This window comes from Sceloporus undulatus, unplaced genomic scaffold (genome assembly GCF_019175285.1).
Source record: "Sceloporus undulatus isolate JIND9_A2432 ecotype Alabama unplaced genomic scaffold, SceUnd_v1.1 scaffold_17, whole genome shotgun sequence".
NCBI lineage: Eukaryota > Metazoa > Chordata > Lepidosauria > Squamata > Phrynosomatidae > Sceloporus > Sceloporus undulatus.
Genome location: NW_024802939.1, coordinates 713,973 through 726,358, shown reverse-complemented (window position 1 = coordinate 726,358; position 12,386 = coordinate 713,973). Strand labels below are relative to the sequence as shown.

Genomic DNA, 12,386 nt, shown 5'->3' with positions numbered 1-12,386 from the left:
TAGCAATCAATCCAGTTGCTATGCATGTGACAGTCCTGTTAGAAAACTGGCAACGTCACTGATCAGATAGGGTGAGAAAGGCAGTGATAGTAAAATATGTGTGTGTGTGTTTGGTGGGGGGAGTTGGTAATATTAAAAAAGCTGCTTGAATTAATAACCAGATTTCTAATGGGGTTCCATATGCACACAAGAGTTGCATCAGGGCAGTTTTTGGTGCCTATTTGGAACAAATTCAGTACTTCCATCTCGATATACTATAGATGCTTAATATACAGTATACATATTTTTTTTTTAAAAAAAGAAAGCTCATCTTTAATTGATATTTCTCAGAAGATTTTTTTAAAAAATACATTCATGAATCATGGCAGATGAATAAATGAAAATAAGATCATGCTGTTTTAGAGCTTTTCAAATCATTATGATTTAAAGGCTTCATTTAAAGACATTCACATTAGATCTACAGACCCTAAAGTTAACGAATATAAAAGTGTTTTTCCTCCCAGACATTTCAGTGCAATTAATTTTTCTCTTCTGTTATTACTATAACATGAGCTAGAAGGTGTCACTTTAGCTTATGAAAATATCAGTAAATCAAAACTTGCCATTTAAGAAGCTATGTTTCTTCCACTCACAAGCTAAATTCTAAAATTGCTTAAGTATTCAGGCAAATCAAGCCTCTGTATACGGCACAGTATAGTTGAACATCAGATAGTCCAGATAATAGAAGTCATACATTTTCTGCCTCTCACTGTCAGGAATCTCTTCTAAGTGCTTTCTCACAACTTCTAAATTTGTCCTTTTGTCAGTGGAATGTCTGTCTTTGAAATTAGGAAATGTCAACCCTTCTGGAGCACCTATCAATCTCAAAAAATAATTAGCATCTTCTTCCACTGTTTCAAATTTGCCAATGAAATCATAACCGATAACACAAGGATAGCAAAGTTTGTTGATCTGCTCCCAGTGAGTGTCCATACCTACTGGCCGATGGGAATCTAATAAATATTGGACAAATTCTTTAAACCTGACTCCTGAGCCTGTTTTCAATGCCTCTCCGTCAGCATTAAGTCTGTATTTCTTAATAATTGCCTTGCCAAACACAGGATGGTAGTAGCTGTTTGGATGCTCAAACTTATCTCTAAATGCAGAAACTAACCTTTCCATGGGATCCCGTACAAATATAACTTTGGTGTATGTCTTTAAACGCATGTGTATTCCTTTCAAATCATAGCTGTCCAGTTTCTTCAGATGTTTTCCATAGTGCACAGCATCATGGCTAATATTAGCAGCTGATTTGGCAAGGCCACTGAGAACCATCAATACTCGTTTCCAGTTGGAACAGCCTGCCTTAGGAACTTCGCAGTACAGGAGCTTGTGTTGTTCTTCCACATATATTCTGGAAACCATGCGCATAAGATGAGTCCGAGGTCTGTGTTCTCGAAGATATTTTTTGCAGAAATTGTATAGGAAAGACCTTCGTTCCTCTTGCATTTCATCTGTGGCTTTCCAGCGATTATCTTTGATGAAATTCTTGTTCAGAGGGTGCATGGCTGGTGGTAAATTTACTTGCTTGAACTGTTTAAGCAGAAATGTAACCTTCTGCAGCTCTTCGGATATTTTGGTGGTCATAGAAACTGGGCTCTGTAGCAGAGGGCTAACATTTTCTAGATTATGTCCATTCTTGGCAACAGCTTTACTTGGTTTGCTAAGATTCCCAACAGCGATCCAATATTTTGTTCTTTCAGATTCCTCTGCCGAATAGATTTTGAAGCCCTGTTAAAAACAGACAAAGTTTAAATTTATATAGAAGCTAACTTGTTCTAATGAACTTGTTAGAACTTTTTCTAATTTGTTCTATAGAAGCTAACTTGTAAGAGAATGAAAAGAGAAACAAGGTGTGAAAATATGTTATGTTGTATTGTCTTGCTCCAAATAAAAATCATTCCCCAAAAAATCATCTGCCAAGTGTGAACTCAACTCCAATACTTACATTTATTTACTTCATTTTATTAAAATATTTATATCCTGTCCTATATTCAAAGATTTTAGGGAGGTATACAATAGAAACAGTTTAAAATGGTTTAAAACAGCTGGGAACAATAAAAATCAACATAAAAACTAAAAACATATTAAATAATTTCAGAAATTCAAATAAGACAGTTTCAAATCAACTGAACCAGTTAAGGCAATTAAAGTATGCACATATGCAGATTTGGATGAAATCAGTTATACCCTGAAGGTTTTAGTGAAAAGGCATGTTTTTACTTGGCACCGGAATGATGCCAGTGGTGACACCAACTGGGCCTCGAAGGTGCAGTTTTCTATAAATGGGGTGCCACAGAGAACTACACTTGCTGCTCTTGGAAGGTCAAGCTAAGCGTGCTAATATCTGCCTCTTAACTTTCGCTAAGGAAGCCTTAAATAATCCAATTTCTCATAAAAATGAAATCAGGAGACAATTGCAGCTTGTAAAAGGTGAAATATTCTTTCCATGGGAGTGGCCAGGCCATGTAAACCTGTTGCTGAAAACAAACAAACAATCCAAACAAGTAAACAAATTGAGAAAAGCAAAACAACAAAGGCATGTAGCATCGTAAAGACATATTTTATTTGGCATTTTTATTTGTATACTTCATTGGTGTTGCCTCCACTGGCAAATTCTCAAATACATCAGGGACCAGGAACATCTAGGAACCCTGGTGGCACAGTAGGAGCCCTGGTGGCACAGTGGTTAAATGCCTGTACTGCCACCACTCACTCAAAACCACAAGGTTGTGAGTTCAATACCAGTAAAAGGGCTCAAACTTGACTCAGGCTTGCATCCTTCCAAGGTCGCTAAAATGAGTACCCAGCTTGTTGGGGCAATTAGCTTACAGTTGTAAACCGCTTAGACACTGTTAGTTCAGTATGAAGCGGTATATAAATGAAGCTGTTTGTTTTTTTGTTTAGGATCTGGGGGCTTGGATTGGCTTCCTGCAGGAAACCAGAAGGCCATTCTCCCTACCCTCAGAATTTTTCTAAACCTTTTTTCAGTGTTTAAATTAAAAAGTGGGTATCATTTTTATCACATTAGTTGGACTTCCCGGCTGCTTTAGGCTGAGGAAAGACCTTTAATTAACAGGAATTAACTGGCTGTTTACTTCCAGCATAAATAGTTTTTCTTACATTTTTATTTTTAGCAAAAGTTTAAAAATGTGGGTTTTTTTTTGGGGGGGGGCAAAATCCAGTGTGTGGGTATGTGTGTGTGCAGAAGGGAAGGGCCAGGATCTGCAAAAATGACCAGGAGGGGCACCATGTGGCTTACAAGGTTACACTTTCTTCAACCTTAATATACAACCTTGGTTTTGTAGGTATAAAAATGGTAAACAGGAATCTGAGGGAATATTTGTTACTGTTTGATATTGGCTCCCATTAGAGTAATGGCTAATATTTGTAGTCCCTGCATTCCAAAAAGACAAAAGAAGGGCTGACCTTGAGGACAAAGAAAGGAACATTTACTACCAACATTAACAATAATCCAACAAAGAAGAAAAATTCAGATTTGCTGATGAAGCAAGAATACTACATTATTATATTCAGAGCTTGAATGGTTTCAATCAGATTATATTAAGGGCTTGGCCACTGCCATACCCTCCAGCATTTCATGGATGAAAACTGAGACATGTATGGCAAAGCAACATCAAGATGGCTATATTCATGAAAAAGAATATACAAACTAGGAGAGGCTACAACAGTTTGCATTTGCCTCCACCTTCTTGGAAGAATAAGCCTCTGTTCTCTTCTCTCCTCTGCTCTCCTGTCTTCTCCTCTTCCCCTGTTGAGTTGACTAATTGCAATTACTTTTGCACTTACAGAAATTCTTTATAGATACTCAAATTGAGGATAAAGAGGTAAAATGGGAGGAGGAGAGAGAAACTGTGCCATTTTAGAAGCAACTGAAAATATGGGATGATAGCAAATTAATTGAGACTGTCCTTGTGAAATCAGGATAGTTGGAAGGGATGCCACTGCTGGCCACTGCTGGCTGGGTGAGTCTGAGGATCGCAGTCCAAGAAATAATCCTTCCAAAATCTGAATATCGAATATAATATTGTAGTGCAGTAAAATACCTCTGAACAAGAGAAGAGATGTAAAAAGCCAGGGGATAGCTATTATTGAGGGAAAATTTGAATAAGCTGGGACTCCTGACTAAAGTTCAAAGTTATCCCTGAGGGTATTGGGGAGAGGTAACAGAAAGTGACCAAAGGACTTCTAAAGCAGCTACCTGAGTAGTAGAAGATATACTTGCAGCAAACAGATGTTCAACAGATGTTGAACTATTATGACAGGAGTGACTTTTTTTTTTGCTAGAACAAGATCAGTGGAGCTTCTCACAAGTGCCTTAGGTAGCTTTCCCCAGGTTCAACTGACAAACACAGCAGGAGTGCCTTGAAACTGTTCCCCTTCCAGCTCTCAGAGAGAAATCATCAGTCAAGAGGGTAGCACTCAGTGGATGAGGAGTGGCATGAGAAAGACCCCAAAAGAAATTGATGTTGCAAAGCAAAGATTACATTATGCCAAGTGCTATTTCTGATATTTCATGGTTTCTGCACTTAATTTTTCTATAGTGCAAATGTTAATGATAGTACAGACATACCTCAGTCAACACAGCCCCTGACAGTGAAGCTCCTTTTTACAAAGGCTTTTATTGCCTTAATTTCTCTCTCTTTTCATATAAGTATTTTGCAGACCTCAGGAAAACATATTTTTCGGACGGGTTGAAAAAGTTGGAGCATCGCTGGGCCAAGTGTATCGAGCTAAAAGGAGACTATGTTGAAAAATAAATTGCCACTTTTCCAAAATTTTCGTTTTTCTTTTGTAGGCTAAGTATTTATTGAATGACCCTTGTATACTTTGTTAACTGTGTTAAGGGGAAATGCAAGGCTGGATCAGTACTGATAAAGGGCAGCAGGCACAAACTTATTGTGGATACTGATATGCTCATAATCCAGTCCTGCTGGGCAATACAGGGGTTGTGTGGTTGGAGGGAGGAGGAAAGGTCACAACATGGGTATTTCCTTGCACTTTTGAGAGCTAAAGTGAAAGCGCTTCACATCTTTAGTGCTAAAGTCTGATCATGTGAAGATCTGTATGTTGAGCCAAACATGCTTACAAAGTCCCTGACACCTTAGCATTAAATGTACAAATGTACAAAGAAGGGATTGATTGAATGTACTGGAGACTTGCAGTCGGAGCAAGGGGAAGTAATTTTATTGTACCAGGGCTACAGAGAAAGCCCCAGCACTTGCTTAGAACACAGGCTGCTAGTAAGTAGATGCCTACATCAGAGGTGGAAATCGTGGCTTTCAGATGTGTTGAACTGCAATTCCCATCATGCCTTGCCACTGGTTATGCCAACCAGAGATTATGGGAGTTGGAGGTCAACCACATCTGGAGGACCATGTGATTCTCCCCCTCTGTCCTATATGCTCTCAGTATTTCTCCAACAATCACAAGCTGAGAATCTGCTTTATTATGTACATATTTTAGATTATGGTGATTTGCTGGAGACTAAATAACACTAGATTTGAAAATCAGTTACATATTTGTAATTTGAGAAAAGCAGAAAATTAATGCTGTAATCCTATAATGGCTACATAGAAACAATGGGCTTTACTCTCAGGCAAGTGGGTACAAAACTGCCGCCTCAGCATATCACTTAATGGCGGGTTACAGACCACCCATTTGGGGTAGGCTGTACCCGCCCCTTTCCCCGGTGTATCGGGGTCTCAGAACGGCAGCCGCTGAGGCCCCGATCCGCTGCTTTTCAGGCTGCGGGGAAGTGGCAAAATGCCGCTTCCCCGCAGCCTGAAAAGGGGTGTTCCTGGGGCTTCAAGCCCCAAGGACACCCTGGGGCAGTGGGGAGGAGGAGAAAGGGGCCGCTTGGCCCCTTTGGTCCTCTGGGCGCAGCTGTGTGAAGGCTGCACCCAGTGGACCAAACCAGGAAGGAGCTCTGAAATGGAGCTCCTTCTTGCTCCGCGCTAAGGGCGCACTAGATGCCCTGGCGCGGAGCGAGGACGTCACTTCCGTGCCGCCCTGTATAGAGGCGGCGCGGTCGTGACATCCTCATGGTGGTGGCCATGTGGAACAGCCGCTGCCATTTTGTGCGCGCTCCGCGCGTCCTAGGGTTGGGGGCGTCCGGAAAGGATGCCCCTTTTTAACCCTAGCACGTGCGGAGCGCATACTAAAGTGCCCGTCTGTAACGGGCCCAAGTTTTCTAAATTGTATGAAGTTCTGAGGCAAGCTTTGTTTAAGAAATTTCAGTTGACAATAAACCTGCTAGCATATTGGTTATATTTTAAATTATTAAATGATGAGCAAAAATATATTATAAAGATAACTGCTGAATTTGCTGTTCAGAGTAAGGGAGTCTTATGTCAATTAATAATAATAATAATAATACGTTTTATTTATTTTATTTATTTATATATATAATTAAAATGTTATCACTGTGTATATGACTGCTTTATAATGCCTTTTATTTTGTTCTGTTTTAATTAACCATAGTGCAAAATGTAAGCAATATGTCTTAGACTTAGATCACCCTACATGTTACTGTTATGTCTTATGTTTAATCAGATTGTGTGCTGCTGTTACCGATGAACTTTTATCTACAGGATTGCCTTCTCTCGTACAATCTGCCCCGAACACTGAGGTCCTCTGGAGGGGCAGTTGCTACAGCTTGCAAGAATCTGACTGGCAGCCATTACTCAGAAAACCTTCTCATCGGCCACCCCAAGATTGTGCAATGACTAGCTGGAAGAGATCCAATAGCTAAACCAGCTGTTGTAATATAAAACACATTTGAAGACCTATCTCCTCTGGCAGACCTATCCAGGCAGTTTTTAATCATGAATTTTAAAGATGAATCTTATATTTAATTATTGTCCTACATATTGAATATAACTATTTCCACATCACTATATGCTATTCTCCTTTAGGGACAAGAAGGTGTGTGTGTTTTGAAAACTTATTGATGTCTAAATTCTTGAGCAACCATTTGTTGCTGTGTTCCTTCAAGTCATTTTTGACCAATGGTAACCCCAGGGTAAACCTATATTGGGGTTTCTTGATGAGATTTGTTCAGAGGGGTTTTTCCTTTGCCTTCCTCTGAGGCTAAGAGAATATAACTTGTCCAAAGACACCCAGTGGGTTTCCATGGCCGAGCAAGGATTTGAACTCTGGTTTCCAGAGTCCAGCACTCAAACCACTACACTGTACTGGCCATCACAGCTAATATTCATATGGAGCAGACTGGGCTCTGTTAAATGCTTTGTCTTATATAATCTACTGATGAGCAGGAGAAAGATAAAAAAATAAACTAAAAAAGGTATCTTGGTGCCTATTTATATTGATGCAAGTGACAGGTGTTTGGTTCTATTTTAATGCTTTCTATATAAACAGAAAAACAAATTGGAAGCCAGTAGTGATTCTCTGATACTCTTGCTCATCTCTGGAAACCGCTTTTAGACCCCTGAAGGGGAAAGCTGGGTACTTAAAGAAACCAGCAACAATCAAATGTCAGGACATAAGAAAGTTGCCTCATAACAGCCGGACCATTTCTTCAACTAACTGTCCAGGTATCCCTTATCCAAAATGCCTGGGATTTTTGAATATTTGCATATGCATAATGAGATATCTTGGAGATGAGACCCAGGATCTAGTGTAGCCAGTCCAAGAAGTGGTCCTAGGGCAGCAATGGAGGCAGTGGCTAGCCCCCGCTGCCAGGTATGGATTTTTCAGGTTTCTCTGCCTTCAGAGAGCCCACCAGCTGTCCAATTCTGTCTTGCAAATGAACAAGCGGGAGCACAACATTTATGATCTTTAAGGCAGAAATCGGTGGCTGGTGGGCTCTCTAGAGGCATCATATGAGATCAAGTCTGGTTGTGGAATCATGTCAATGAACAAACGATTTGGATTTTGGAGGATTTCAGTTTTTTAGATTAGGGATGCTCAAGCTGTATAACCAGCTCTGCCCAGATATGCTGGGGTGCGTATTGGGATCTTCTGCATGAAAACAAATAGGCTATATGTGAGCTATGACCTCATTCCCACTTACAGATAAATCAATGGATCAATGGATCAATGAATCAATTTGACAGCGGAGTGTGGTTCCCACTACATTTGTCCCGATTGCATTCCCCCCCCCTCTAAATAATCCACTTATGGTTCACATTCATGGATGAATTGATTAAAAATGGACTCGCTCCAGCCGGCCGAAGAGCAAATTTAAATTGATTCCAATCTGCTTCTGGTTCACACTTGCAGAATCGATTTATCAAAAAAGACGCGGAAAACATAAGCATCAAAAGGACACAGGTTAAATGAGTCTACCATATGGCCCCCCTCTCAGAATTGCTTCAGCGATTCAGTTTAAGCGGGAACCAGGGTCTTTTGAATCGGTTCAAACCAATATGCGATCCGGTTTAAAAGGTAGTGGGAATGAGGCCTAAGTTTCAGAAATAAAATCTGAAAAAATACCTCTTCATGAAATGAGGAACTATGCCTAATCCAGTTCAACAAAATGATCTGTGTAGGCAGTAGGGCAGAGAAGAATGGTAGGCAAGTTCCACCATGTCTAGACTCTGAAGCAAATGAGAGGCCCTCCCTCTCTCCCAACTGCTGCTGCCCTTGCCTCTGAGGGAGAGAAGAAGAGGCAGGTCTGCTGGAGTTATTCCTCTCTCCCACTGCCATTCCCTTTTCCTTGTGTATCATGGTGTTTTATTTAGATCAGAAACCTGGGCACAGGGTAATAATTTGTAAACGTCTTTGTGAGCCTTTGTAGCTGAAGAGTAAGGCATAAATTAAATAAATAAATAAATAATCTGCATAAAGGAAATTCATATTTAATTGCATTTGCCAGTTCTTGTTAAACTACTGATTAGCTTCTCGATTGTCTTTCCATCTAGAATGAAAACAGTATGTGAAGATTGAGGAATCCCGAATCTTTGTCAGCCAACTCATAGTACTAAATTAGGGCTAGGCTCCATGAAGTTTTAAGAAAATTCATTCTATTCCTTCCTGCTGCTATACATACTTATTTAAGTGCATGAAGCTCTTGGGCCGAATTTAGAGAAAGCTAGCGACAATTAGGTCTCACTGAATTTAACAAGGCAAGCTATTAGCAACTAATTTTAGCCCCATCAATTTCAATGGATAAAGACCATGGATAGGGACCATTTTGTTCTGTAACATTGCAGATCCCATGGTTCAAAATACTCAGTGAGAAACATGCAGAAGCAACTAACTCAACCCAACAATTTCAGCAAGGGTCTTCTTGTCTCTAAGCCCATATGGTCAATATTAAAAAAGTGGAAATGGAATAATTCCAGCTTTGAAATAATAAACAAATCAGAAAACCTTTTGTTTTGAGAAACTCTAAATTAATTTGTTTTACCTGACATTTTCAACCAAAATAGTTGCACTGCTATTAATAAATCCAGTATCCAGTGGTGACATTCTGCTAATGCAAATAATGGGCACATAGGCACTAGTTCTGAACTATGTGGAAGACTGGAATCCAATACCGTTTCCAGTTATGCAAGTGGCTGGACAACCCATTATGAAGCGAGTTACACAAATGTGTCCATTGACCACAAGAATAAAGGCATTATGTTCATATAGGTGGAAAAATCTATAGCATTCTTAAGCAAGTTACCTGCTAAAGTTACCTTGGATTTAGATCTAAATGTTTCAAAAATTGTTCTAATTGAGGGGAAAAATACCTAGGTTTTCAGACACTTCCTGTGTTACATATAGTTCTGTCCCTGTAAGTGAACCCCATCTCCAGTCTTATAATTGATTCCTTCTGGTCCCTTCTCTGGACTAGATAGGATTGCTTCTCTACTGCCTATTTTCATCCAAAATGTTCGGTGTTCCCACTTTTATTTTTTAACTGGGGTTGTTTAATTTGTGTGTGCATCTTTTAAGATAAGGAAAGTTGTATATGCAAAGAAAAACATGTCTCTATATACATTCCCAAATGCATTTTGTCCTAAATGTTCAATCCATGCTCAGTCATCTTAAGAACTGTGCAATTCAAAGAAAGGTAAAATCATTAAAATACCTGATTAATTGTTTGCGGTTGTATTTTTTCTTCAGAAACTGAAAGAGAAAATTAAAAATAACCATTAGTGCACATCATTGTTAATGGTTAGGAAAAAACACTGTCAAACAAAGTATAAGAGTATTGCAAAAAAACATCCAAATTATACCGACATTTTGGAATAAGGTTTCCAGCCTATACTGAATGTTAAAATACTGTTTGCATATGGGATTGGATCTGGGATAATATAGTTGAATTTAGTTCTCACTGAACTCAATTGAACTTAAGTCACAACCAATTTGCCCGGCTGATTTTAGCAAGACCTAAGTTCAACAAACTTGGCTCCAGTTCATGGTCAGTCTATGAGAACAGTCAAGCTGTAATTGTGAGCAATGCTAAGTAGCCCTTAAAATATCCATTCAATTATAGTAAGAAAAATAATAAAGCAATTAGACTTAATATTTATAGGAGACCTGTCCCTGACCACTTTGACAATCATCATTCTGCACACTGTATAGACTCCTTTAAAAACTCTTCCTTGAGGATTAAAGTATATTATCTTATTAAATACAAAATAATAATAATAATAATAATAATGATAATGATAATTCATTTATATTTTCCTGCCTCTCCTGAATGGTTCGAGGTGGGATTACAACCCACAAAATACATATAAGAAGACATCAATAAAATACATTAAAAATAATTACATTAAACCTAGCTCATTGTCATACAGCAATACAATACAGTTATACAGTGATCAGAAAGTGGAACAGTATTTCTTACACGAGGTCAAGTGGGTAAGCTTGCTGGAAGAGATCCGTCTTAAGTGCCCTCTTGAAGGTTTCCAAGGAGGCAATAAAATGGATCTCTTCCAGGAGACTATTCCATAATTTTGGAGCAGCCACAGTGAAAGCTCTTTGGGAAGTCATTACAAATCTGGTTGGTTGATGTTCTAATAGATTCTTCCCAGTTGTTCTGAGATTGTGGGGCGTTCCCGCAAGTAACTCGGATCCAAGCCATGTAGGGCTTCAAAGGTAATGACCAACACCTTGTACTGCATCTGGAAGCTAATTGGCAGCCAGCGAAGAGATTTTAAAACAGGTGTTATGTAGTCAAACCTGGATGAACTGGTAACCAATCTAGCTGCCACATTTTGAACCTATTGAAGCTTCCAAACTTGGTACAAGGGTAGCCCCATGTAGAGCGTGTTACAGAAATCAAAATGAGAGATTACCAGTGCATGTACCACTGCTTGAAGGTCCTTTTGGTCTAGGTAGGGATGCAGTTGGCATATCAACCAAAGTTGGTACCTAGCACTCCTGGCCATTGCTTCCACTTGAGATAATTGTAGAGATGAATCCAGGAATACTCCCCAACTGCGAACTTCATCCTTTAGGGGAAGTGTGAGCCCGTCCAGAACTGGTAGGCAAATCTCCTTCCCCAGACTTGAGGTACCTATCTCAAGTACCTCCGTTTTTTCTGGATTCAGCTTGAGTTTGTTTTCCCTCATCCAGCCCATTACTGACCCAAGACAGGCATCCAGAGGAGAGATGCCATTCTTAGTCTGCTGTAGTTTGGGTCATAGAGAAGTAGATTTGGGTGTCATCAGCATACTGATAACACCACGTCCCATGTCTCCGGATGATCTCACCCAGCGGCTTCATGTAAATGTTAAACAACATGGGGGACAGGATGGCGCCCTGAGGGACGCCAGATATCAGCTCTCTTTTTGAAGAGCAGCTGTCCCCTAGCATCACCATCTGGAATCTGCCCGAGAGGTAGGAATGGAACCACTGGAGCGCAGTGCCTCTAATACCTAACTCCCTCAGGTGTTCCAGAAGGATATCATGGTCTATAGTATCGAAGCCCACTGAGATGTTCAAGAGCACCAACAGGGTCACACTACCCTGTCGATGCCCAGACGGAGATCACTGACTAAGGTGACCATGGCAGTCTCTACTCCGTATCCCGCCCTGAAGCTGGTTTGAAATACTATGACTACCAATTGCACAGTATTTAACATTTTACAATATAAGGAATTTTCACAAAGGGCATTCTCTAAACAAGCCATATCTTAACCATTGCATTCCTCTTTCAATACAGGATGCTCCCAGAAGCTACCTTTTGCAGTCGAAGCAGACACAAAATAAGTTTTTTTAGCCATTTACTGTAAAGAGTGAAGTCATGAAACATTTCCTCTGCTGAAGTGTTGATATGAGTTGTAATTGAGCCTTTTATAGGAAAGGAGATTTAATTGTATATTCTTTTACAACTTATATTTCAACAATAATAATAGAAAATG

General features: G+C 39.7%; 1 protein-coding gene across 1 annotated transcript in view; it reads right to left on the bottom strand.

Annotated features, from left to right (window-relative positions):
* Positions 1-635: 635 nt before the first annotated feature.
* Positions 636-12,386, bottom strand: part of LOC121917406 (carbohydrate sulfotransferase 9-like) — a 73,007-nt gene continuing 61,256 nt past the window's right edge. Inside the window, exons 2-3 of the mRNA XM_042443343.1 lie at positions 10,103-10,140; positions 636-1,770 (exon numbers count right to left, since the gene is read on the bottom strand). Coding sequence (XP_042299277.1) covers positions 670-1,770; positions 10,103-10,140 — 1,139 coding nt within the window. The 3' untranslated portion in view covers positions 636-669. The remainder of the gene's footprint in view (positions 1,771-10,102; positions 10,141-12,386) is intronic.